General features: G+C 45.1%; 1 protein-coding gene across 1 annotated transcript in view; it reads left to right on the top strand.

Annotated features, from left to right (window-relative positions):
* Nucleotides 1-12,965: 12,965 nt before the first annotated feature.
* The window catches only part of GC (GC vitamin D binding protein), a 51,424-nt gene continuing 37,218 nt past the window's right edge, over nucleotides 12,966-27,171 (top strand). The window contains exon 1 of the mRNA XM_060687040.2: nucleotides 12,966-13,118. Within this exon, the coding sequence (XP_060543023.2) occupies nucleotides 13,055-13,118 (64 nt within the window). The 5' untranslated portion in view covers nucleotides 12,966-13,054. The remainder of the gene's footprint in view (nucleotides 13,119-27,171) is intronic.

A 27,171-nucleotide genomic window follows, 5' to 3' on the forward strand; every position in this document is an offset into this window, starting at 1 on the left:
TTTGGGCACCAGGGACCGGTTCTGTGGAGAGAGGTATTCGCACAAACCGGAGAGCATGTGATTTTGTGTGCTGCCTGCTTCCCACAGATGGGGCTTTGTTTGTGCGGCCGGTTTCTGGCATGCCGTGGGCCTTGTGTAGGTCCATGGACCCAGGAGTTGGTGGGCCCCTGATGTAAGCTGTCTATTAGCCCAACTATAGGCTTCTTGAGGGTCGCCTGATACTCCACTTGCGCCCCTTTCTGGATCGGGACTCCTTATGCACGGTCACTCATGCCCTCGTCACTTCCCGCCTGGACTACTGCAACGCTCTCTACATGGGGTTCCCCTTGAGGAGCACTCGGAGGCTCCAACTGGTGCAGAATGCAGCCGCGCAGGTATTTATGGGGGCGACATGGCGCTCCCACATGACACCTCTCCTGCGCGAGCTGCACTGGCTTCCAGTGGTCTTCCGGGTGTGCTTCAAGGTATTGGTTCTCATCTTCAAAGCGCTCCATGGCTTAGGGCCTAGTTATTTACGAGACCACCTTCTGCCTCCGATAACCTCCCACTAGCCAATACGCTCCCACAGAGAGGGCCTCCTCAGGGTGCCGTCGGTCAGGCAATGTCGGCTGGCGACCCCCCGGGGAAGAGCCTTCTCTGTGGGGGCACCCGCCCTCTGGAACGAGCTACCCCCAGGGATACGACTGATCCCGGACCTTCGGACCTTCCGCCGGGCTCTGAAGACTTTTTTATTTCAGCAAGCCGGGCTGGGTTAAAAATCTTTTAATTGGTGAATTTTATGGGTAAGGGGTTTAAAATTGGGGGAAGCCAAAGATAAATTTAATTTCGTTTTTATAGTATTTTAATGTTTATATTGTATGTTTTTTTAAATTTTGGCTGTTCACCGCCCCGAGTCCTTAAGGAGAGGGGGCGGTATAAAAATTTAATAAATAAATAAATAAATAAATTGAGGTAGTGATAGATTTTATTTTCTTGGGCTCCAAGATCACCCCAGATGGGGACTACAGCCAAGAAATTAAAAGACGCTTGTTCCTAGGGAGGAAAGCTATGGCAAATCTAGACAGCATTCTAAAAAGCAGAGACATCACCCTGCCAACAAAATTGCATATAGTCAAGGCTGTGGTTTTCCCAGTTGCAATGGATGGCTGTGAAAGTTGGACCATAAGAAAGGCCGAGCGCCAAAGAATGGAGGCCTTTGAACTCTGGTGCTGGAGAAGACTCCTGCGAGTCCCTTGGACTGCAAGACGATCCAACCGGTCAGTCCTAGAGGAGATCAACCCTGACTGCTCTTTAGAAGGCCAGATCCTGAAGGTGAAACTCAAATACCTTGGCCACCTAATGAGAAGGAAGGACTCACTGGAGAAGAGCCTAATGCTGGGAACAATTGAGGGCAAAAGAAGAAGGGGACAGCAGAGAACGAGGTGGACCAGGTTAGTGAGCGGTACGGATGGCCAGGGTAGTATAAGGGTTTTTCCTTCTCCCATTAGAAAGCATCTCTGTTATGCATTCAGATCAAATCTTGGTAATTCCCATGGCTCAGAAGATAAAGTTCTCCCCAAAGTTATCCTGAACTACAAATTGGTAATGTGTTGAGGGCCAGCAAGCTGAGAAGTGTTGTGGTTCTTTTCCGTTTTTAACTACCTCGAATAGAAAATTTGCTTGCAGAGATGCTTCTCCAAATATCTTAGTGATTTCTGGGAATTAAATCTCAGTTCTATTGAATGTCTTGGATCAGTATACAGAGACTGTTTTGTTTATATCTTCATGCTCACTTCTGGTCTCCTGCTAAAATAATCATTACTTTGTGCTGCCACCATTAAAATGTAGAATGATGGATTTTCGCTCTTTTATTCATTGTCAGTTTACCCGCTCTCTCCAAAATTAATCAGAAACTATTATCTGTGCCAGCCAGCTCATTACAAATACGGGGACCGTGGAAGAGATACTTTTGATAGATGTTTCAGAAAAGTGGATGCTTATTAGGTGTGATGAAAATCCTCTTTGGTTGTAAACAGAAATGTCTGCTTTTTCCCATCAGTCCACCATCCTCTTTCAAAACAGACAGGGGATGAAATTATTTAAAGTTTGCTCGGTTGCTATTAAACATTTTGAAATTTCAGGGCTGTTTTTGTCTTTGGTGTAAAGTTTCCAGAAATCCACTCTTGAATTTCTCTTTGCTGTAGCCTCTTCTCCTCCCTAGCAGATCTTGTAGATTAGGAGTGTCAAACTCGATTTCATTGAGGGGTGCATCAGTGTTGTATTTGACCTCGGGAGGGGGAGAGGGGTGTGTGGCCAGGGAACGTGGCCAGCTTGACGTCACTCATGTCGGCCCTCCCTGGAGTCCCCATGCAGCCCATTTCAGATGCAGGTAAGTGCAGGGTGCATGTGGAGCCTTGGGGAGGGCGAAAAACGGGCCTACCAAAAGTTCGGGAAGGCCAGAAACAGGCCCGTTTCCAGCCTCCAGAGGGCCTCCGGAGCCTGGGGAGGCCATTTTCGTCCTCCCGGAGACTCAAGGAAAGCCTCCGGAACCTGGGTATGGCAAAACACCTCCCCCACTGTGGTGCATGAGGCTGACTAGGCCATGCCCACCATGGCCACGCCCACCCAGCAACCAGACAGAGAAGCCCTTGCTAAAATTTTTGAAGTCCACCCCTGCCCGAGTGCTCTGCCAGCAAAAACCAAATTCTGTTTTTGGTGGCAGAGAGTTGCAGGAGGCCGTCGCATCCAAAAACAGCTCAGGGGGGCTGCTCACAGCCCTCCCTAGCTCCATCTTTGCTGCCAGAGGCACCGCAAACCAGTCCTTTGTTGTTTCCAGGGAGGCCCTGGGGTCCAGATCTAAGCACCCCACGGGCCAGATCCTGCCCCCAGGCCTTGAGTTTGAGACTGTTGTAGAATGAAAGGACCAAACAACATTCCTGGGTCAGCCAGAGACAGTTTTATTGCGCAAGGTTCAGAGCCAGATTTGTACCTGAAGCTTTGAACAAGGAAAGAACTCTGATACAATGGTTTTCATACATTTCTAAGACGAAGGACTTAGTGAGATCATGCATTTTCCATATATGGTTAATGTGAGATCATACATTCTCCATATATAGCTAACACACACCTGTCATATGATAATTGACCCATTTCCTAATTACTAAACCATTATTTTTAGTTTATAAGATTATCTTTAGCTAGACAACCTTTCTTAAGTGCTGTGGTTGCTAATGGGAAATTTACTGCTGTCCTTAGGTAACTTTATTAGATTAAGTAACTCTTTGTAACATATATATCCTTGTGTCATTCACAGTGAGGAAACTCAGATGTTTTCCATATGGCTGTCCTTCCGTGACATCTAGGTCTCATCAGAAGATATATTACCACTTAATGGGGTTTAGCTGCTTTTAATGTAATCTCCAAGCAAGCACTTTTCTCTCTTATAATAATGTGAATAGAGAGGGTCCTTTAGAGCTCATGTATCTGACTCTGTATGATTCCTTTCTTTTATCCACATTAAGACCCCTTGCTGTAGTTTAAGGATGGCAATACACAGCCCATTTTGGCACAATGAACATCTTAGCGTGGGATTCTGTATTTTTTTTCTGCTTAACAAGATTCACTGGATGATAGTCTGTAGAGATTCTCAGTCATCCAGGCCATGGATGTCCCAAAGGTGCTTTTTCAGGAGGCAACTGGATTTTCTTATTTTTTTTTTCTTTTGAAGATGTTTCACTTCTCATCCAAGAAGCTTGGACCTGTCAGAGCTGAAGAAGCTTCTTGAATGAGAAGCGAAACATCTTCAAAGAAAAAAGAAGAAGTCCAGTTGCCTCCAGAAAAAGCACTTTTGTTTCACTGGATGATCCACACAGCAGCTCAAGTTCGCATTGCCAATCTTGGCAATGAAATTACAGGAGGTAGCCCTCCACTTACAACTTGCAACTGAGCTGAAAGTTTCCATTGCTAAGCAAGACAGTTGTTCGACGGGTTTTGTCCCATTTTACAACCTAGCTAAGGCAGTTTGCAGTGTCAGCACATTCCCCCCCCCCCCAACAATCTGGGTCCTCATCTTAACCGACGGAAGGATGGAAGGCTGAACCAACCTCGAGCCAGTCAGGATCGAACTCCAGACTGTGGGCCGAGTCAGCTTGCAATACTGCACTCTAACCCCTGCGCCACAGAGCTTCTCTTATAATCCAAACAACATCAGTGCGCATACAAAAAGGTGAGTTTAGATCATAAATTATACCGATCGATTGTAATCCAACCCCTGCGGACATGGCTGGAGTCAGTTTATAGATGTGGATTTAGATTTTCCTGCACTGAATTAATTCAACCACCTGAAGAACCTTACCTGTCAACTGTCACAAAGGGAGGGAGATTGAACAAATCATATTCTTATTTCTGAATTTGTATGAAATACTACCCTTAAGTTAAGGGAGATGCTCCAGGGCTCTTAATACAAACAACTGAGTTTTTAGGATGATTTACAATCCGTTACAGCCCAGATTTGTTTTGCTCCAACAGCCTTTTCTTCCCACTAGAGAAGTTTCAGGAAAATTCCGCTATGAGTTTGTGGTGAAATCCAAATTTTTTTACTACCAGTTCTGTGGACGTGGTTTGGTGGGCGTGGCAGGGGAAGGATACTGCCAAATCTCCATTCCCACCCCACTCCAAGGGAAGGATACTGCAAAATCCCCATTCCCACCCCACTCGAGGGGAAGGATACTGCAAAATCCCCATTCCCTCCCCACTCCTGGGGGAAGGATAATGCAAAATCTCCATTCCCATCTCACTCTGGGGCCAGCCAGAGGTGGTATTTGCCGGTTCTCTGAACTGCTCAAAATTTCCGCTACCAGTTCTCCAGAACCTGCTGGATTTCATCCCTGCTATGTCCCAACAAACCAGTTAGGACTGCAATCATTGACCCAGCCACAATCTATTGACTGACTATGTTAATAATTATCACTTGGGGAACTTAACATTCCTAGTCACATCTTCCTTTTCTGGGATTTCATGAATTTTAACGTAGTAGTAAAGATCTCAGGTAAGGGTTCGCTGGAAAATTCACGCCTGCACGCAACCTAAATTTTACTGTTTATTTTCTAACAGTGAGCTCTTGCATAGTTATGAAAGCAAGTAGGAGGGAAAGGTTAAACCTTCAAACACCCACTGGGAGATTATGCATCCACCTTGCCCTGTCCTGCGAATTCAGCCAAAGCAGAACATTTCTGCTCACTTCCCTTTAATTGAACTCAGTTCTCAAAAGAGCAGAATGAAAACGGTGTGAAGAATTTCAATCCAGCACAAACGCGCTATCCAAGTCTTACAGTGAGAGTTCCTTGGTGCTTTCTGGGCTTGGCTGTTTTCTTGGAGACGTTTAATTACCCAAACTAGGTAACTTCATCAGTGCGAGGAGGAGGAGGAGGAGGAGGAGGAGGAGAACGACTCTGGGGTCCTCAGTGCTCTCTGAGCTTGGTTGTTTTCGTGCAGATGTTTCATTACCCAAACTACCATGTTTCCCCGAAAATAAGACCCTGGTGGGATTCAGCCAGTTCGCACCACTTCGGGAGAACCGGTTGTTAACTTTCTGAACAGTTTGGCAAACTGGTTGTTGGAAGAAATCATTAGGGCACAGAACCGGTTGTTAAATTACTTGAATCCCACCACTGCCTGTCTTATATTTTTTTGAACCCTGAAATAAGCGCTTGGCCTTATTTTCGAGGAGGTCTTATTATTTTGGGGTGCATGGAGCAAGACGGGGCTCCTCTTGCCTTCTTACCTGATTTCCAGCTCTGTCTCCCTAACCCTAACCAGAGGAAATTGTGGAGACTGGGTGCGCATGCGTTTAAATATTTTTGGGGAGGGCTTATTTTTTGGAGAGGGCTTATTTTCAGGGGGGCTTAATTTAGTGCATGCACTCAAAAGCCCAATTGGGCTTATTATCCGAGGAGGTCTTATTTTGGGGGAAAAAGGGTAGGTAACATCATCAGTGATAGAAGCAGGGGTGAAATGCTCCCGGTTAGGACCGCATCGCCCGATCCGGTAACGATGGAGGTGGGTGGTTCGGAGAACCGGTAGCAAAAATCCCTGCCCCCCCCCCATGCCCAGCTAAGCCTCGCGATCATCAGAGGCTTTTAAAATTATTTTTTAAAGCATTTTTTCTACAACCTCTTCGGCAGAAAAAATGCTTTTAAAAGTAAAAAAAAAAAAAGCCTCTGATGATCGTGCGGCTCAGCTGGGATCGGTAGAGGCTTTGAAAAGCATTTCTTTACAACCTCTTCAGGTTGTAGAAAAAACGCTTTTAAAAGTTAAAAAAAAAAGATGGCCACGCCCACCCAGTCACATTACATCCCCCCCCACCAAGCCACGCCCACAGAACCGGTAGTAACAAATTTTAGATTTCATCACTGGATAGAAGGGAGAAGGGTTTGCAGGGAGGAGGAGGAGGAGGAGGAGGAGGCACTGAGGATGTTACCTAGTTTGGGTAATGAAACATTTGCAAGAAAACAATCAAGCTCAGAGCGCACCAAGGACCCCTCGTTTCAACCCTGAGCTACAAATATTCTCCTTTATAAGTTATATATTGTCTTACCCAACTTGGGCTTCCTTTGAAATTATGCAAAAGTGTCACACTCCCATCCTAAACAGAAAATCGTTGATCATCCATCCTGTCAAAGCCCAGCTTTCCGATGTCGGATTTTTTTTTTTTTTTTTGCTTCCCAGGAAAACATATTCATTCCTGTGGTGTCTTAATCACTCGGTCATAGACGTTTTCAGAAAGTTGTCCAAGTTAGAACCCAAAGCAAGTTTTTAAAAGGACCTTCGTGTTTTCATATGTCAAATTCTTCCCTGAGGAGAAAGAAATTATCTTGGTCACATCTCAAGTATGTTTCCAGTAGCTCTTTTATTTTATTTTTAATTTTACTTTATTATATTTTACTTCCCTTCCCTTTATTTTATTTGTATTATTTTACTTTACTTCGCTTCATTTTATTCTTTTACTTTATTTTATTCTATTTTACTTAACAGTTAACAGTTTGTTTGTTTTTTAATTTGATTTATATGCCGCCCTTCTCCGGAGACTCAGGGCAGCTTACAGTGCGTTAAGCAATAGCCTTCATACTTTTGTATATTTATACAAAGTCAGCTTATTGCCCCCACAAACTGGGTCCTCATTTTACCTACCTTAGAAAGGATGGAAGGCTGAGTCAACCTTGAGCCTGGGGAGATTCGAACTTGCAGTAATTGCAGACAGCTGGTGTTAATCACAATGCTATCAGTCTGCTGAGCCACCAGGCACAGTAACAGAGTTGGAAGGGTCCTTGGAGGTCATCTAATCCAACCCCCTGCTCACACAGGAGACCTGTACTAGGGATTCGAACCGCTGAACTGCCGACCTTTCTGATCGACAAGCTCAGTGTCTTAGCCACTGAGCCACCTAGTCAGGCTCGACAAGCTCAGTGACTTAGCCACTGAGCCACTTCACTTTATTTCATTCTATTATTTTATTTTAATATTATTTTACTTTCTTTTATATATTTATTTCTTTTATTATTTTACATTATTTTATTTTACTTTATTTCATTTTATTATTTTATTTTAATATTATTTTACTTTCTTTTATTTATTTCTTTTATTATTTTACTTCACTTTATTTTACTTTCTTTTGTTTTATTATTCTACTTTACTTCACTTTATTATATTTTATTTTATTTTACTTCACTTTCTTTTATTTCATTATTTTACTTTCCTTTACTTCGTTTTCTTTTACTTTCCTTTCCTTTCCTTTCCTTTCTTTTATTTTATTGACCTCGGGAAAGAATATTGACCTTGGAAGCCCACTCAAAGGGCGAAGGATGATCGTTTAATAGCAGAGAAAACGTTTGCTGTGGAAAGCTCTAATAACCTTCCTTTTGGGTTGATTCAAAAAGTTGAAAGGTGATTTAATTGAAGCATGAGGTCTTTAAGAAAATGGGAAGGTCGAATAAAAAGGTCTCCATGGGGAGAACATCTGATTTAGTTTTTAATCTTCAGCTAGCAGGAGTTTATTTCTTCCTGACCTAGCAAAACACCACTGAACTACTGATAAAAGTGATTAAAATAGCCTCGATAAAATCTGTTTGGGGGTAGGAAAATTTTCATGAGGGTCTGCCGGAAAAATTTCCTGTCAAGATAAAATGGAAGAAATCCTGTCACATGATGTGGAACAGGGGCATGTGGATATAGTTGCCCCTATACAGGCTTACAACTGTATTTAGTGACAATTCATTTAGTGACCGGTCAAAGTTACAAAAGCACTGAAGAAAAGTAGCTTAGGAGCATTTTTCACATTATGACTGTTGCCCCATCCCCGTGGTCCTGTGATTTACATTCGGATGCTTGACACCTGGTTCATCTTTATGATGGTTGCAAGGAGGTGTCTTGGTCTTTTTTTATTTCCTCTTTAGATTTTTGATCATCTCTTTTGAATAATATGCAGATGTTGTTTATCCCTATGTACCAGTTGATGGCAGGGGCACGGTGGCTCAGTGGCTAAGACGCTGAGCTTGTCGATCGGAAGGTCGGCAGTTCAGTGGTTCGAATCCCTAGCGCCGTGTAACGGGATGAGCTCCCGTGACTTGTCCCAGCTTCTGCCAACCTAGCAGTTCAAAAGCATGTAAAAAATGCAGGTAGAAAAATAGGGGCCACCTTTGGTGGGAAGGTAACAGCGTTCTGTGTGCCTTTGGCATTTAGTCATGCCGGCCACATGACCATGGAGACATCTTCGGTCAGCATTGGCTCTTCAGCTTTGAAATGGAGATGAGCACCGCTCCCTAGAGTCAGGAACAACTAGCACATATGTGCGAGAGGAACCTTTACCTGTACCTTTACGTTTACCAGTTGATGGCAGATTTGTTTGACTGTCAGGCCACCAGGAATTCTCTAGCCTGACACTCAGACAAAATCAGCCATCAACAGGCACATAGAAATTAGGTACAACAGCTTAATCAAGGAACCACCAAGAACACTTGGGTGTCCTCCTGGATTCCCGGCTGTCTTTAGAAGAACACTTGACGGCTGTGACCAGGGAGGCTTTCGTACAGGTACACCTGGTGCGCCAGTTGCGCCCTTTCCTAGACCGTGATGCCCTTCGCACAGTTACTCATGCCCTGGTTACATCCCATTTGGATTACTGCAATTCCCTCTACATGGGGCTGCCCTTGAGGTGCACCCAGGGGCTCCAGCTGGTCCAGAATGCAGCCACGCGGGTAGTTAAAGGAGCTCCTCATTACTCCCGTGTAACACCTCTGCTGCACGAGCTGCACTGGTTACCGGTGGTCCACCGGATTCACTTCAAGGTGCTGGTATTGACCTATAAAGCCCTACATAGCTTAGGCCCGGGGTACTTGCAGGACCATCTCCTGCCTGCTTCCCATCATCCTGTCCGCTCTCATAGAGCCGCTGTCCTCAGGGTACCGTCAACCAGGCAATGCCGTCTGGCGAGGCCCAAGGGTAGGGCGTTCTCTGTGGGCGCCCCTACCCTTTGGAACGAACTACCCACCGAGCTCCGGACGGCCCCGGATCTCTGCTCCTTCCATCGAGGCCTGAAGAATTGGCTATTCCAACGAATGGGCTGATGCTGATTCTTGGGTTTTATTATTTATTGATTTTAATTTGGCTTTAATGGGATTTTATTATTTTATCATTGTATGTTTTTAACCTGTGTTGGCCGCCCTGAGTCCTTCAGGAGAAGGGAGGCATATAAATACTGACAAACAAACAAACAAACAAACAAACAAACAAACAAACAAACAAACAAATAATATTCCCACCAATATTGACAGGGCAAACCACTTTTTATATAAACAGAGAGCAAATCCCACTCCCTTCTAGCATTGGAGATGTTACCTGGTTGGGCAATGAAATATCTGCAAGAAGGCAACCAAATTCAGAGAGCACCAAGGACCCTCCACTTCAACCCAGAGCTACAAATATTCTCTTGTACCAAATTTAGCAAACTAGGCCTGCAAGGAGGACGAAGGTGGATGGAAACGGATCAAGGAGAGATTCAACCTAGAAATAAGGAGAAATTTTCTGACAGTGAGAACAATCAATCAATGGAACAGAAGTTGCCTTTGGAAGTTGTGGGTGCTTCCTCCCTGGAAGCTTTCAAGAAGAGACTGGACGGCCACTTGTCTCCTGCTTGAACAAGGGATTGGACTACATGACTAGATGATCTCCAAAGTCCCTTCCAACTCTTTCTGTACTCTGTATACTGTCTTTCTTGGAGAAAGCATTACACCAGGTTTGAAGTGTGAAGTCTGGTCCTGTAAGAAAGAGAAATGCTTCTTCTGTGTGGTCCATTTCATCTTTCAAGCCATTAACAGAATAACAGAGTTGGAAGGGACCTTGGAGGTCTTCTAGTCCAACTCCCTGCTCAGGCAGGAAATCCTATAACAATCCAGACAAGTTGCTATCTAGTTTCTTCTTAAAAACCTTCAGTGATGGAGCATCCACTGTGATTATTGCCCTCACTGTTAGGAAGTTTCTCCTTAATTCCAGGTTGCTTCCCTTCTTGATAAGTTTCCATCCATTGCTTCTTGTTTTGCCTTCAGGTGCTTTGGAGAATACCTTGACTCCCCCTTCTTTGTGGCAGCCCCTGAGATATTGGAACTCTGCTATCATGTCTCCCCTAATCCTTCTTTTCATTAAACTTCATTAAAAGAGCCTTGGTAGTACAGTGGTTTAAAGCACCCTGTCATTAACACAGCTGCCTGCAATTACTGCAGGTTCGAACCTTACCAGGCTCAAGGTTGACTCAGCCTTCCATCCTTTCTAAGGTAGGTTAAATGAGGACCCAGTTTGTGGGGGCAATAAGCTGACTTTGTATAAATATACAAAAGGATGAAGGCTATTGCTTAACGCATTGTAAGCCGCCCTGAGTCTCCGGAGAACGGCGGCATATAAATCAAATTAAAAAAAAAAAAAAAACTAGACATAGGGGTCTGCAACCTTAAACACTCAGAGAGCCATTTGGACCTATTTCCCACAGAAAAGAAAACACCGGGAGCCACAAAACCCTTCCTGTGCCTGACTATTTCTTGGGCGGCCACAAAATTAGCAGATGTAGTTGAATTAAACATTCTGTTTTCTTCTGAAACTTTTCTTTTCTTGGATTTATCCATGGTTGGCCTACCGGGGGTTGAAAAGCTCAATAAATGGCGTCCCGGCAGGTGTCGCACATTGGTGGTTGTGATGCATATTTTGAGTGACAGGGAGCCACAGCAGAGGGGTGAAAGAGCCACATGCGGCTCCAGAGCCGCAGGTTGCTGACCCCTGAACTAGACATACCCAATTCCATCAACCATTCTTCATTTGTTTTAGCCTACAGTCCCCTATCAGTGGTGGGATTCAGCCGGTTCTGTCTGGTTCGGGTGAACTAGTAGTGGCGACTGCGGGAGGCTCCGCCCACCTGCCCGGATGTAATGCGCGAGCACTGCATGCGCAGAAGGCCTTGCACATGTGCAGAGAAGGCGCAAACGAGCAAAGTGAACGTGCGAGCTCACGCGCCTACATTTGCAAACCGGTAGGGAAGGTAAGTGAATCCCATCTCTGCCCCTAATCATCTTTGTTGCTCTCCTCTGCACTCTTTCTAAAGTCTCACTATCTTTTTTTACATTGTGGTGACCAAAACCACATCTTTCATATGAACCTTTCATATGCGCTGTCTCCGACTGTATCCTTGGCATCACCTGGCAGGACGAAGTTCCAAATAGCGCAGTCTTGGAATGTGCTGGAATTTCTAGCATGTATACCCTGTTGAAACAGTGACGTCTACGCTGGCTGGGACATGTCGTGAGAATGGCTGATGGTCGGATTCCGAAAAATCTCCTGTATGGAGAATTAGTGCAGGGAAAGCGCCTCAGAGGGAGACCACAGCTACGATATAAGGATATCTGCAAGAGGGACCTGAAGGCCCTGGGAATAGACATTAACAACTGGGAAACCTTGACCTCCGATCGTTCAGCTTGGAGGCTAAAGACGCAGCATGGCCTCCTCCAATTCGAAGAGACACTTGTTTGGCAGACCGAGGCAAAGAGGCAGTCCCGGAACCAGCGAAATCCGGGGGCTGGGCAGGGGATCGAATGTATCTGCCCTCAGTGTGGAAGGGATTGCCGCTCTCGAATTGGCCTTTTCAGTCACACTAGATGCTGTTTTAGGACCTCTTTCCAGAGCACGATACCATAGTCCAGTGATGGCTAACCTTTTTGCCGTCGCGTGCCAAAAGCGGGGAGAGTGGGGGGGATTGCATGCACATGTGCCCACACCCATTATTCAATGCGCCCTATCCCCCCACGCATGCATGCGTGACACCCCCCCCCCCGCTCTCCTCCCGCTTTTGGCACTTGGTAAGGCCCGGTAGGCCCGATAGGCCCATTTTTTTGCCCTTCCCAGGCTCCAGAGGCTTTCTAGGAGCCTGGGGAGGGCAAAAACAGCCTTCCCCAACCCCCTGGAGGCCTTCCGGAGGCCCAGAAACAGCCCATTTCCCGACTTCCGGTGGGCCCAGAAGGCCTGAAAATCAGCTGGCCAGCGCACACATGCATGCTGGACTGAGGTAAGGCAACGCTCGCGTGCCCACCGATACGGCTCCGTGTGCCACCTGTGCCACCCGTGCCATAGGTTCGCCATCACGGCCATAGTCTCTTGAGACGGAAGGTTGCCAACGGTGACCAAAACTGGATGCAGTATTTATTCCAAGCGTGGCCTTACCAAAGCATTACAAAGTGGTATTAAAACAGTTCGGCCTGCTGAGTTAATGTTTAAGTCTAAACATGGTTTGAGGTCAATATTCCTCTTCTGCCATGTGTTTGCCTGGTTCTGGACCTTGGCTTCCTCTCAGCCAGGCCAGGGATGCCTGCTCTCTGACCTTTGCATGGCAATTAATCATTGATCAAAATATATATATATAAAGGGAAGCCATATATAAACACAGGGGTTGCATTCATTGACACCCCCCTCCCCACTTGCAATCCAGCCGTAGAAAACAAACCTTAAATGCACAACAATCCAGTGTGATTCTCAGGGAAGTAAGATGAAGGCTGGGATTGTAAGCCTCCTACTGCTCCTGCTCACGTGTACCCATGGACTTCAGCGAGGTACGATTTTTATATTGATCCTATACATAACTTTGATTCTCTCTGATTCTCTGAAAAGAAAAAAAGAGGTTAATTTTTCCTAGCCGACATAGAACAAGCAGAAAGGTGGAGAGAAATTTGGCTGACTGGGTTGGTAAACTGCATGGATTCTCTTGGGTCTTTGTTTTGCAGCAAGAAAAGAGTCATTAATTATTGTTCAATGGTGTTCAGTTGTTTTTCGATGGTGAAAAAAAGGAAGGTTCTACATTTAGGCAAGAAAAACAAAATGCACAGGTGCAGTATAGGTGGTACCTCGCTCAATAGAAGCAACTGTGAGAGGGATCTTGGAGTCCTAGTGGACAACCATTTAGATATGAGCCAGCCGTGTGCAGCAGCTGCCAAAAAAGCCAACACAGTTCTGGGCTGCATAAACAGAGGAATAGAATCAAGATCACGTGAAGTATTAATAATACCACTTTATAAGGCCTTGGTAAGGCCACACTTGGAATTCTGCATTCAGTTTTGGTCGCCAGGATGTAAAAAAGATGTTGAGACTCTTGAAAGAGTGCAGAGAAGAGTAACAAAAATGATTAGGGGGCTGGAGGCTAAAACATCTGAAGAACGGTTGCAGGAACTGGGTATGTCTAGTTTAATGAAGAGAAGGACTAGGGGTGACATGATAGCAGTCTTCCAATATCTCAGGGGCTGCCACAAAGAAGAGGGAGTCAAGCTGTTCTCCAAAGCACCTGAGGGCAGGACAAGAAGCAATGGGTGGAAACTAATCAAGGAGAGAAGCAACCTAGAACTAAGGAGAAATTTCCTGACAGTGAGAACAATTAATCAGTGGAACAACTTGCCTCCAGAAGTTGTGAATGCTCCAACATTGGAAGTTTTCAAGAAGATGTTGGATAACCATTTGTCTGAAGTGGTGTAGGGTTTCCTGCCTAAGCAGGGAGTTGGACTAGAAGACCTCCAAGGTCTCTTCTAACTCTGTTATTCTGTTATTCTGTTCAGTTGCTAAAATGTGTCTGACTCTTCATGTCCCTATAGACCATAGTGCATCACCATCACCCCGTCCTCTACTATCTCCAAGTGTTTCCCCAAATTCATCTTCATTGCGTCGATGACCCTTATCTAACCCTCTCATCCTCCGTTGTCCCCTTCTCCTTTCGCCTTTCGTCTTTCCCAACGTCAGCGTCTTCTCCAGGAAGTCCTCTCTTCTCATTTAGGTGGCCAAAGGATTTGAGCTTCCACTTCTGCATCTGTCCTTCCAAAAAAAAACAACTGTCAAGGTTGATGTCCTTGAGGATCGACTGATAGGATCTCAACAGTTTCTTCTCCTACAATTTGAAACCATCAATTCTTCAGCGCTCAGCCTTCCTTAGGGGATTCAAAAACACCCCATAAAACACCCTAATATTTAGCCAAATCTATTGATGCTGTTTTAAATAACAGAGTAACAGAATAACTGAGTTGGAAGGGACTTGGAAGGTTTTCTATCCAACCCTTCACCACTTCAGACTAAAACCTGTTCTCCCAGTGTTCTTGTTCAGTCTCAGATTTTGGCTTGATTGATTTTGATTCCAGGTGTTCAAGAAGATGCTACATATTATCATATATGGTGGACATGCAAGAAAGTAAAGGCTTTTTGGATAAAAATTTGGTGGGTTATGCAAAATGTCTTGAAGAAAAAAATTCAATTTTCTTCTCAATTGTTTTTACTGGTTATAGTTAAGGGTTTTTCAGTGGGTGAAACAAAGTTGATATTGTATATGGTGACAGCAGCTAGGTTACTGATTGGTCAATATTGGAAAAGGGATGATATGCCTACAATTCAAGAATGGACTTTGAAGATGGCCAGTTTTGCAGAAATGGCGAAGATATCAGCATACTTAAAAGACCGGACTCAAGAGATTTTATGTATGGGAGTGGAAGAAATGGATAGATTATGTGCAGAATAAATACCAAACTAGGAAATACCAGATAGCTTTTAGCTAAATGTTGTGTAGAAATGTATAGTTTATAGGGGGCAAAATAGCTTATTGTTATGTAGAAATGTATAGTGCACAGGGGGGAGAATAGAGGGGTGGTAAAGTATGATATAATATAATGTGGATGGATTTCACCTTGGGGAAGTCATGGGGAGGGAGGGTTTGGGGGGGTTAGGGAGGGATGGGGGGGGAAATGGGGGAAAAATTGATATTTGTAAAACTTTTTCAATAAAAAAAAAGAAGAGACTGAACAGCCCTTTGTCTGGAATGCTATAGGGCAGTGATGGCTAACCTTTTTGCCAACGCGTGCCAGGAAGGGGGGGGCGTGGGAGGTTCGCGAGCATGCCCACACTGATAATTCTATGTGCCCCGCCCTGCGCATGCATGCATGACCTTCCTGCCCGCCCCCCGCTCCTGGCACACAATGGCCCGGTAGGCCCGTTTTTCTTTCTCACCTGGCTCCAGATCCTCTCTATGCATCTGGGGAGGGCAAAACCAGCCTTCCCCACCCCCTCAGAGGCCCGAAACGGCCCGTTTCCCAACTTCCGGTTGGACAGGAAGTGACATTTCTTGTTGTCCCCAGCCTCCAGAGACTCCTAGAGAGGCTGAGCTGGCGTGCCAGGTGACATGGCTCCGTGTGCCACCTGTGGCACGTGTGCCATAGGTTCGCCATCACGGCTATAGGGTCTCCTGCTTGAGCAGAGGGTTGGACTGAGGACCTCCGAGGTCCCTCCCAACCCAACATTATTCTATGTTCTATTTGTTTGGTATGAATGTGGGAAAAAGAAAAGAGACTTTCCTATTTTAGAGGGTTCAAAAATGGTCTGCAAGGAGAATGAATTTTGGAGAGAAACAGAAGGCTACTCAAGTTAGGAGGACATGACTTCAGATTCAAGTAGCACCAATATCTCATCATCGTCATCATCATTTTAGCCATTGTTTATTCACTGCAGGAGGAAGGCCTTCTTCCGCACATTTCCAACCCATACGGTCCTGAGCTTTCTTTTTCCAATTGGGCCCACCATACTTGCTGATGTCATCGGTCCATCTTGTTTTAAGTCTCTTTCATGGACACTTTTGATTCACTGAGATCCAGTCCAGGGGTGGGGCTGCTGGGAGTTCACAGGGGTTCAGGAGAACCTCTAGCTAAGATTCTGTAGAGTTTGGAGAAGCCCCAAATCCCACTCCTGGCTGGCCCCACCCATCCCTCCCCTCCCAGGAGTCCCCATGAGGCCCGTTTTAGATGCAGGTAAGTGCAGGGCACGCACGGAGGCTCAAGGAGGGTGAAAAACAGGCCTACTGGAAGTTCAGGAAGGCCAGAAACGGCCCCCTTTCCAGCCACCAGAGGGCCTCCAGAGCCTGGGGTGGCCATTTTTGCCCTCCCAGAGGCTCAAGGAAAGCCTCCGGAGCCCGGGGAGGGTAAACCCCGTGATGCAGGAGGCCAACTAGACCACGCCCACCATGGCCACACCCACCCAGCAACCGGTCAGAGAACCCCTTGCTAAAATTTTTGAAGCCCACCCCTGATCCAGTCTATGACCGCCTTGGTCCGTCTGCCGTCAGTTCTTCTTGCTATGCAACCAGCCCATTTCCATTTCCATTCTTTTACTCTCTTGATGATGTCGTAAACTTCCGTTTGTTCTCTAATCCATGCGCAGGTCTTTGTATCTTGTCTTGTAATGCTGAGCATGTAACTTTCCGTGGCTCTTTGTGCCACTCGTAGCTTTTGTGCCGATTGTGAGGTTAGTGTCCATGCTTCACCGGCATATGTTAGAGCGGGTAGCATGCACCGATCGAAAATTTTTCTCTTCAGGTAGACAGTAGTGGCCAAAATTGTGAAAACCTTTTGGGGAAAGTGCATTTTCTAAAACTAGCTAATAACACTTTTTTTTTTTTTGGGAGTAGTACCATAACATTATATATCAATGGAAAGATAATTTAATCAAGAATGTAATGCAATAACTTTGATGAAGGATTTGCTCTTAGAATAGCAGTTACAGTATATAGAAGAAAAGTGAAACACGTAGAAAAAACGAGATATACAAAAATGATCACCATGTCAGTTAATACTTAATTGGGTATCCTTTAGCATGAATTACGACGCCTTATGACGTCTTCCCATGGAGTGAACCAAGTCTTTGAGTTCTGCAGCTGTTATAATGTGAAACCAAGATTGAATGGTTGCTTCTATTAACTGGGTTTTATTGCTGGGTCGTTTCTAACTAACAGGTTTCTTTAGTCGGCTCCATAGATTTTCAATTGGGTTAAGGTCTGGGCTATTCCCAGGCCATTCCAGCAGTGGAATAGGATTATCTTGAATATCTATCTATTGGACTGTGCAGAAATGTGCAAATTAACGTATGTTTTAAATGGAAAGGAAGACTCAGAATTCTATACGATCTGGGATCTGTGGTATAGGTGGTTGAAAAATAAATGCAAAAGTTAACTCTCATTAGGACAATGTATAATTATTAATTAATCTCTATATTATTGTTGTATTATGTGTTCAATCTTACAAGGCTTATGTATAAACTGTATAATACCTAGATAATTGATTAGATTCCATATATGTAAATATACAAGATGACTACACGTTACCGAACCGTAGAGTTTGAAATGTAATACATTCTTTACTCAATAAAATTTCATTAAAAAAAGGGGGGGGGATTATCTTGAAATTAAAAAAAAAAAAAAAAGTGGTGTTATTAGCTATCAAAACTCAAACAATACACTTTTCCCAAAAGGTTTCCACAATTTTGGCCACTACTGTAGAAGGAAGCTGTTCTTGAAAATTATGCTTAGCACTGATATCTCTGGAACTTTTAACATGAGAAAAAGAGCAGCTGAGGGGCTCCTGGTTCTGTAATGAAAAAGGGGGTGATAATTCTCCCGCTGACATTTTTCATTAAACCCCAACGGGTTTTTTTTTCCAGAGCTTAAGGGCTTCAAATTACCTGATAATTAATATTTCCATTACACTGGCATTAAAGCAGTCCGGCTCTGGCAAACCTCTAATTGGAATATTTTTTTTCTGGTGCAATAAATAGAAAGCCATCACAAAAAGAACAGAAAAACCTTTCTCAAACTGGGTTCAAAGTCAGAGAAAGTTCTTTGAAACAATATCTATAATGGCATAAAGGCCATATCAAAACATAGAATAAAAGATTACACGACGGAACCAGATGTAAAAGTTGAATGCAAGCAAGAGATTAAATGATAGCTCAACAGACAGAAGCACTGTAATTTAACACCAGCTGTCTGCAATTAAAGTAAGATCGAATCTCGCCAGGCTCAAGGTCGACTCAGCCTTCCATCCTTTCTAAGGTAGGTAAATTGAGGACTCAGTTTGTGGGGGCAATAAGCTGACTTTGTATAAATATACAAAAGTATGAAGGCTATTGCTTAACGCATTGTAAGCCGTCCTCAAAAACTTGTTGTTCCGCCAGCCTGGGCTATCAAGGTAAAGATTTTAATTGGGTTTTTAAAAATGGGATTTTAAATTTGGGGATTTAAATTGAGCCTATCATTTAATAATTTTAATTATTTTTTAATTTTGTCTGTCTTTGTGCTTTTAATCAGGCTGTACACCGCCCTGAGTCCTTTGGGAGAAGGGCGGTATAGAAATTAAATAAATAAATAAATAAATAAATAAATAAATAAATAAATAAATAAATAAATAAATAAATAAATAAATAAATAAATATTGCTTAACGCACTGTAAGCCAACCTGAGTCTCCAGAGAAGGGCAGCATATAAATCAATTTTTTTAAAAAAAATGAAAAGAATAAGCTAAGACAACCTCATTTTTCTGAATCACGCCTGTAATTTAACCCAATCAGACCCACATATGTAGATCTCATCCATTTCATTTCATTCATTTATTGGATCCAAACTGTTTTATTCAAATATATAATATCAAGTATCACGTGACACACACCTCCTGTCATAAATATGAACTTTCTGAATTTTGATCAAGTAGCCATGGGGAATGCCCCAACAGTCATAAGTGTGAAAAATGGTTGTAAGTCCCTTTTTTCCAGGGGTGTACTGCTGGGGGTTCGCAGGAGTTCAGGAGAACCTCTAGCTAAGATTCTGTGCAGTTCGGAGAACCCCCAAATCCCACTGTTGGCTGGCCCCGCCCACCCCACCCGTCCCAGGAGTCCCCACACGGCCCATTTTAGGTGCAGGTAAGTGCAGGACGCACATGGAGGCTCGGGGAGGGCAAAAAACGGGCCTACCGGAAGTTTGGGAAGGCCGGAAACAGGCCCGTTTCCAGCCTCCAGAGGGCCTCCGGAGCCTGGGGAGGCCATTTTTGCCCTCCCGGAGGCTCAAAAAAAGCCTCCGGAGCCTGGGGAGGGCAAAAATGCTCCCCCTGCTATGGTGCAGGAGGCCGACAAGGCCACGCCGACCATGGCCACGCCCACCCAGCAACCAGGCAGAGAGCCCCTTGCTAAAAGTTTTGAAGCCCACCCCTGCTTTTTTCGGTGCCGTTGCAACCTTCAAACGGTCACTAAATGAACTGTTGTAAATTATACTGTTATTCTGTACTACAGTAGGCCTGTAGTACAGAATAACAGAGCCGGAAGGGACTTTGGAGTGTACGCGTTATTATTTTCTATCGCTGAGCTGAGCAACTCCATTGGCAGAAGCGGGAGGCAGAGGAAAAAATAAGGAATTAATGCGTGTCATGCCGTTTTTATGCCTTATTTTGACCAGCCTGATGCCAATGAATTCTTTTTTTTTCCTGAGAACAGATGTTGGAAACGATAATAGCAGGGCTGGGCCTCCTGCCTCGCCATTGTAAGTGATCAAGGCAATTTTGCAACTCTTCCATTATGACTCAGGGCAATTTGGTTTGTTTGATGGGAAGCAAAGTACATCGGCTCTTGGCGGGAGTCAATTTTCAATGGAAGAATCACATCGACAAGCTGCGCCTTGCTCACACGCTGCCTTTTTCCTTTCCATGGGCTCTGATATAATTTACCCTTGATGGACCCTGATTGTAGGGGATTGTCAATGAAGCTGGCCTTTATTCTCCATTCAAGGAAAGAATAAATTGGGGGCCAAAGTTTAAAAAAAAAAACGTACTTCGGTATCTTACCACATGTAGACATTGGCCAAGTCAAATCAAAGGTAGTTTGTTTGCTTGGGATGTTAGGTAACTCATTTCTGGATGGCTGTTTTTTTTTTTTTACTTGTGACTCTAAACTGCCAAATGACAGCTGCCCTCCGATTAGATGATTAAAAGATGTAGAAAAAAAATACAGTGTTTTTTTCTTTGAGAAGATGTATTCGGGAAGGGAGGAGGGAGGGGGGAGGGAGGGAGGGAGGGAGGAAGGAAAGAAGGAGAGAAAGAGAGGGAGGAAAAAAGGAAGAGGGAAGGAAGGAAGGAGAGAGGGAAGGAGAGAGGGAAGAAAGAAAGAGGAATAGAGAGAAGGAAGGAAGGAAAAAGAGAGGGAGGGAAGAAAAGAAGAGGAATAGAAGGAAGGAAGGAAGGAGAAAGGGAGGGAAGGAGGGCAGAAAGAAAGAAAGGAACAGGAATAGAGAGAAGGAAGGAAGGAAGAAGAAAGGGAGGGAGGGATGAAAGCAAGGAAGAGGAATAGAAAGAAGGAGGGAAGGAGAGAAAGAGGGAAGGAAGAAAGGAAGAGGGAAGGAAGGAAGGGAGGGAGGGAGGGAGGGAGGGAGGAGAAAGGGAGGGAGGGAAGAAAGGAAGAGGAATAGAGAGAAGGAAGGAAGGAGAGAAAGAGAGGGAGGGAAGAAAGGAAGAGGAATAGAAGGAAGGAAGGAAAAAGGGAGGGAAGGAGGGAAGAAAGAAAGAAAGGAACAGGAATAGAGAGAAGGAAGGAAGGAAGGAGAAAGGGAGGGAGGGAGGGAAGAAAGGAAGAGGAATAGAGAGAAGGAAGGAAGGAGAGAAAGAGGGAGGGAAGAAAGGAAGAGGGAAGGAAGGAAGGGAGAAAGGGAGGGAAGGACGGAAGGAAGGTGAGAGGGAGGGAAGAAAGGAAGAGGGAAGGAAGGAAAGGAAGGAAGGAAGGAAGGAAGGAAGGAAGGAAGGAAGGAAGGAAGGAAGGAAGGAAGGAAGGAAGGAGTGTAATGGTTTTGGAATGGACTGTGAGAATTGTAAAATTGGTGTTGAGATCATGAAGTTATGAATACTGTTGGTTGCACAATCAGCCAGATGTTTGTTCCTCTCTTGTCCAACTCTTGAGTCCTTCCCAAGGACTTCGGATAGACAGAGGTTGTTGGTTAATAATATTAAAGATACCATCGGTGGACGTAAGCTGTTCCAAGTCAAGCTACCTTTTCCAATTATTTTTACGGAGGGTGACATAGTCAGCCAGATGTTTAGACTGGCTCGTTTTTATCCACCTATCAAAGTCCTTCCCAGGGATAGGCAGATGTTGTTGTCTGTTGGCGTTAAGGGCATTGTGACGTCGCAGGATGTAAGCTGTCGCAAACAAAGCTGGCTTTTGCAACTGACGGATGGCGATTTTTGTCAATTCCGAAGTTGTTCGGGTGGTGCTCAGCGGTTATAGGACTGCACCTATAGAAGGACAAGGAGAAGACATAAGGGGTGGTGGAAGCTCCTCAGGGAGTCAATCCAACTTGGAAAGAAGGAGGAATTTCCTGACAATGAGAACAATTAATCGGGGGAACTGCTTCCGTCCACAAGTTGTGGGTGTGTCATCACTGGGGATTTTCAAGCGCAGCGTGGACAGCCATTTTTCTGGAATGGTATAGGGCAGGGCAGTGGTGAAATTCAAATTTTTTTACTACTAGTTCTGTGGGTGTGGCTTGGTGGGTGTGGTGTGGCTTGGTGGGCGTGGCTTGGTGGGCGTGGCAGGGGAAGGATACTGCAAAATCTCCATTCCCACCCCACTCCAGGGGAAGGATACTGCAAAATCTCCATTCCCACCCCACTCCTGGGGGAAGGATACTGCAAAATCTCCATTCCCACCCCACTCCTGGGGGAAGGATACTGCAAAATCCCCAATTCCACCCCACACATGAGGGAAGGATACTGCAAAATCCCCATTCCCACCCCACTCCTGGGGGAAGGATACTGCAAAATCCCCATTCCCACCCCACTCCAGGGGAAAGATATTGCAAAATCTCCATTCCCACCCCATTCCAGGGGAAGGGTACTGCAAAATCCCCATTCCCACCCCACTCTGGGACCAGCCAGAGGTGGTATTTTCCGGTTCTTCGAACTACTCAAAATTTCCGCTACTGGTTCACCAGAACCTGTCAGAACCTGCTGGATTTCACCCCTGGAGCAGGGGTCCCCAACCCCCGGTCCATGGATCAGCACTGGGCGGCAGCATGCCAGAAACTGGGCCATGCAAGCAAGCAAAGCCCCATCCATGGGATGCAGGCAGCACACGAAACCACATTCCCTCCAGTCTGCGGAAAAACCTCATCCATTGAACCAGTCCCTGGTGCCAAAATGTTGGGGGCCATTAGTATAAGGTCTTCTGGTTGAGCAGGGGGTTGGACTAGAAGCCCTCCAAAGTCTTTTCCAACCTTATCAGGGGAGGTTAAAACATATGAAGAACGGTTGCAGGAACTGGGCATGGCTACTCTAGTGAAGAGAGGGACCAGGGGAGACATGATAGCAGTGTTTCAATATTTGAGGGGCTGCCACAGAGAGGAAGGGGTCAAACTATTCTCCAAAGCACCTGAAGGTCAGGCAAGGAATAATGGATGGAAACTGATCAAGGAGAGATCCAACCTAGAAATAAGGAGGAATTTTCTGATGGTGAGAACAATCAACGCATGGAACTGAAGTTGCCTTTGGAAGTTGTGGGAGCTTCATCCCTGGAAGCTTTCAAGAAGAGACTGGACGGCCATCTGTCAGGAATGGTGTTGTCAGCATTCTGATGCTGCCACAAAAAGACGAGGCTTGACTTTTCACCTACTTATTTTCTCTGTAGATAATATCCCCTAGGAGATGGGATGTGGGGAGGAACATTCCTGTGGGGTGAGGTCAGAAGCTGGGGAGACTGACTTGGAAGATGGCCAATGAGAAGATGAGAATTGGGGAACAGAAAGGGAAGGGTTTGGGAGTCAGAGGGTTAGTATCGGCTACGACGAAGTCGGGGCCAGATCTGTCGTACTCAATAAATGGAATATTTCAGCAAAGATTAATTGTTTGGGAGTGCAATTTATTTGAGATGACATCGAAACCTGACAGGTGTATTGTCTCCTGCTTGGGTGGTGGGTTGGACAAGGCCACCTCCAAATCTACTTATCGCAGAATCATGACTTTTTCTTCAGCCTGGGTTCTCAGTCTAAGCTCTTCCACCGCTCCGGCAGGAGCCCATTTTATGGCCGCACAGAAGTTATGAGCTGTATCTTTCATTAGCTGTTTTACGGTAATACAGTTTGACAGTGCAATATCGATATCATTGGCTCAGCACCTCAGGCCACAAGCAAAGTGCCTCTCAATTACCATATATCAGTGGGCTAATAAACTTCTCATCAAATCAAGTGCCAGCCAAGTGTTTCATTCACATCAGGAGACAGTGGCAGTTTTCAGCTCCTCGCTCGTCTGAGTAATAGCTTGGAAAAAGTAGATTCCCCTTGCTGTTTTTCCAGCCGATAATTCGCCAAGAGGTCCATTTTAAATGATTTTTTTTTTTTTAATTTCCATATCCTTTTATAAACTAAAGGAATTATGTCAGGGGTGAAATCTATTTACCTTCCTTACCGGTTCCGAAGTGCACATGTCACTCACCTGTGCATTCCCTTTGCTCGCGCATGCGTGCAGCACATGTGCGCAGACCCTCTGCGCATGTGCAAAACCTGCGCATGTGCAGAGGGTAAAAAGCACATTACTTCCTGGTTAAAACCAGGAAGCCAGGCTGGTTAAAACCAGGAAATAACGACACCCAGGAAGGTGGGTGGAGTCTCGCGCCGCCATCGCTACCGGTTCTGTGTACCACCCGCCATGATCGCTACCGGATCGCCCGATCCGGTCCGAACCAGGAGCATTTCACCCCTGAATTAGGTTTACTACCACCACCATTTTAGTTTCCAACTGTCACACTTGCAATGGATAGTTTATTTTAATTCTTCTTTTTTATTAATTAGCCTACGTTTCAATTTCAGGTTCAGGAATAGTCCTCGATGTACAACAGTTTGTTTAGTGGCCATTCAAAGTTACAAAGGCACTTAAAAAAAGGAACGTGCCCCTAGTCCTTCTTTTCATTAAACTAGACATACCCAGTTCCTGCAACCGTTCTTCGTATGTTTTCGCCTCCAGTCCCCTAATCATCCTGGTTGCTCTTCTCTGCACTTTTTCCAGAGTCTCAATATCTGCAGTGATTTCTTTAACAACCACACAGGGGTGAAATGCTCCCGGTTCGGACCGGATCACCCGATCCGGTAGTGATGGAAGCGGGTGGTTCGGAGAACCGGTAGCAAAACCAGTAGCACCCCATCCCCCATGCCCAGCTGAGCTGCGCGATCATCAGAGGCTTTTTTTATTATTTTTAAAAGCATTTTTTCAACAACCTCTTCAACCTGCGAAATGACACACAGGGGTGGGCTGCTAGGGGTTCTCAGGGGTTCGGAAGAACCTCTAGCTAAAATTCTGTGCAGTTCGGAGAACCCCCAAATCCCACTCCTGGCTGGCCCCGCCCACCTTGCCCCTCCCCTCCCAGGAGTCCCCATGTGGCCTGTTTTGGATGCAGATAAGTGCAGGGTGCCCATGGCGGCTCGAAGAGGGCGAAAAATGGGCCTACTGGAAGTTCAGGAAGGCCGGAAATTGTTTCCGGCCTCCAGAGGGCCTCCGGATCCTGGGGAGGCCATTTTCGCCCTCCCGGAGGCTCGAGGAAAGCCTCCAGAGCCCGGGAAGGGCAAAAATGCCCCCCCCCCCGTATAGTGCAGGAGGCCGACTAGGCCACGCCATGGCCACACCCACCCATCAACTGGGCAGAGAATCCCTGGCAAAATTTTTGAAGCCCACCCCTGATGACACACCCTGGGGGGAGGGGGGAAACAGGGTCATGCTTAGGGCCGTAAGTTACGTGGGGTCAGAGTTGGCTTCATTTGGGAACCATGAAGCTCCTAAGAAATAACTGGATTTCTTTTGAAGCTTGGCTCGAGGCTCACGATTTAATTAGGGCATCCGTAGGAACCCTGACACTGGACTCGTTCTGAGACCGAGAGTTTGCAATCTCTAAAACAGTCGACTCTGAAGGTTATGAAAAGGGAGAAGTTTGTGTGACATTCCTCCCACCTCCCCTGAACAGCTGTTCCCAATCTTGGAGAGAAGGAATCAGATAGTTCCCTGCCGTCGCAGCCAAGACCTTGGATGAGCTATAAAACTAACAGTGAACATTTAAAAACAAAACAGATAAGGCAAAAAGCAAGAGGAAAGCCGACCATAAATTTAATTACAAAATTCATGGCTGCCCTTAATTAAAACCACCTGCTCAGAGCACTTCAATTAAAACCATTAAAAAGATCCGGCAGAATAAAATTGTTCTGGATATTATACCAAAGTCAAACAAAAAACCCTCTCAATAAAATCATTTTCGGGGGTTTTTTTAAGTATATATGTACATATACAATAAATAATGAATAGAGAATAGAACGGAACAGAACAGAACAGAATAGAATAGTTGGAAGGGATTCTGGAGGTCTTCCGGTCCAACCCCCTGCTTAGGCAGGAAACAGAGGTGGGTTTCAGCAGGTTCTGACCAGTTCTGGAGAACCGGTAGCAGAAATTCTGAGTAGTTCGGACAACCGGTAGTAAAAATTCTGATTGGCCCCGCCCCCATCTAGTCTCTGCCTCCCGAGTCCCAGCTGATCGGGAGGAAATGGGGATTTTGCAGTAACCTTTCCCTGGAGTGGGGTGGGAATGGAGATTTTACAGTATCCTTCCCCTGCCACACCCACCAAGCCACGCCCACCAAGCCACACCCACAGAACCAGTAGTAAAAAAATTTAAAACCCACCACTGGCAGGAAACCCTATACTATTTCAGACAAATGGTTATTCAACCTCTTCTTAAAAACTTCCAGTGTTGGAGCATTCACAACTTCTGGAGGCAAGTTGTTCCACTGATGAATTGTTCTAACTCTTGGGAAATTTCTCCTTAGTTCTAGGTTCCTTCTCTCCTTGATTTCCATCCATTGTTTCTTGTCAGGTTCTTTGGAGAATAGCTTGACTCCCTCTTCTAGGAGGGACTCCCTCTTAGAAGGTAGGTAGGTAGGTAGGTAGGTAGGTAGGTAGGTAGGTAGGTAAATGAGAGAGATGATAGATGATGATGATGATGAAGAAGAAGAAGAAGATAATAGAGATAATAGATAGAGAGATAGAGAGATAGAGAGATAGAGAGATAGATAAATGAGAGAGATGATAGATGGTGATGAAGAAGAAGAAGATAATAGAGATGACAGACAGACAGACAGACAGACAGATAGATAGATAGCGATAAATGATAGATAAATGAGAGAGATGATAGATGATGAAGATAGATAGATAGATAGATAGATAGATAGATAGATAGATAGATAGATGAATGAGATGTGTGAGAGAGAGAGGTAAGAGAAATGATAGACAGATACATGAGAGAGACAGACAGATGGACAGACAGACAGACAGAGACAAAGACAGAGACAGACAGAGAGATGTGACCTTCTGACCAACAAAGTCAATGGGGAAACCAGATTCACTTAACAACTGTGTGACTCACTTAACAACTGCAGTGATTCAGTTAACCAATGTGACAAGAAAAGTCGTAAAATGGGACAGAACTCACTTAACAAATTTCTCACTTATCGACATAGGTTTTGGGCTCAATCGTGGTCGTAAGCTGAGGACTACCTGTACAAATTCATGTCCGTGTCCCTTGATTCCATTTGGACACTGTCTGTGCAATTCCCTGACCAACCCTCCATACCTATGAATCTGTAGCGCGATAGCTCCCCACATGAGCACCTCTGAGGTCGATCTCTTAGATCCATCATCCCTGACTATGAACTAAGTAGGTTGGGTTGATGGAAGTTGTAGCTGCAGAAATTCAGAAATTCTGTCAAGGTGGGAATCCATCGATCCGTCGAATGGAAATTTACCGA

The sequence above is a fragment of the Pantherophis guttatus genome, chromosome 8 (genome assembly GCF_059756535.1).
Source record: "Pantherophis guttatus breed Tessera chromosome 8, ASM5975653v1, whole genome shotgun sequence".
In the NCBI taxonomy this organism is placed as follows: Eukaryota; Metazoa; Chordata; class Lepidosauria; order Squamata; family Colubridae; genus Pantherophis; species Pantherophis guttatus.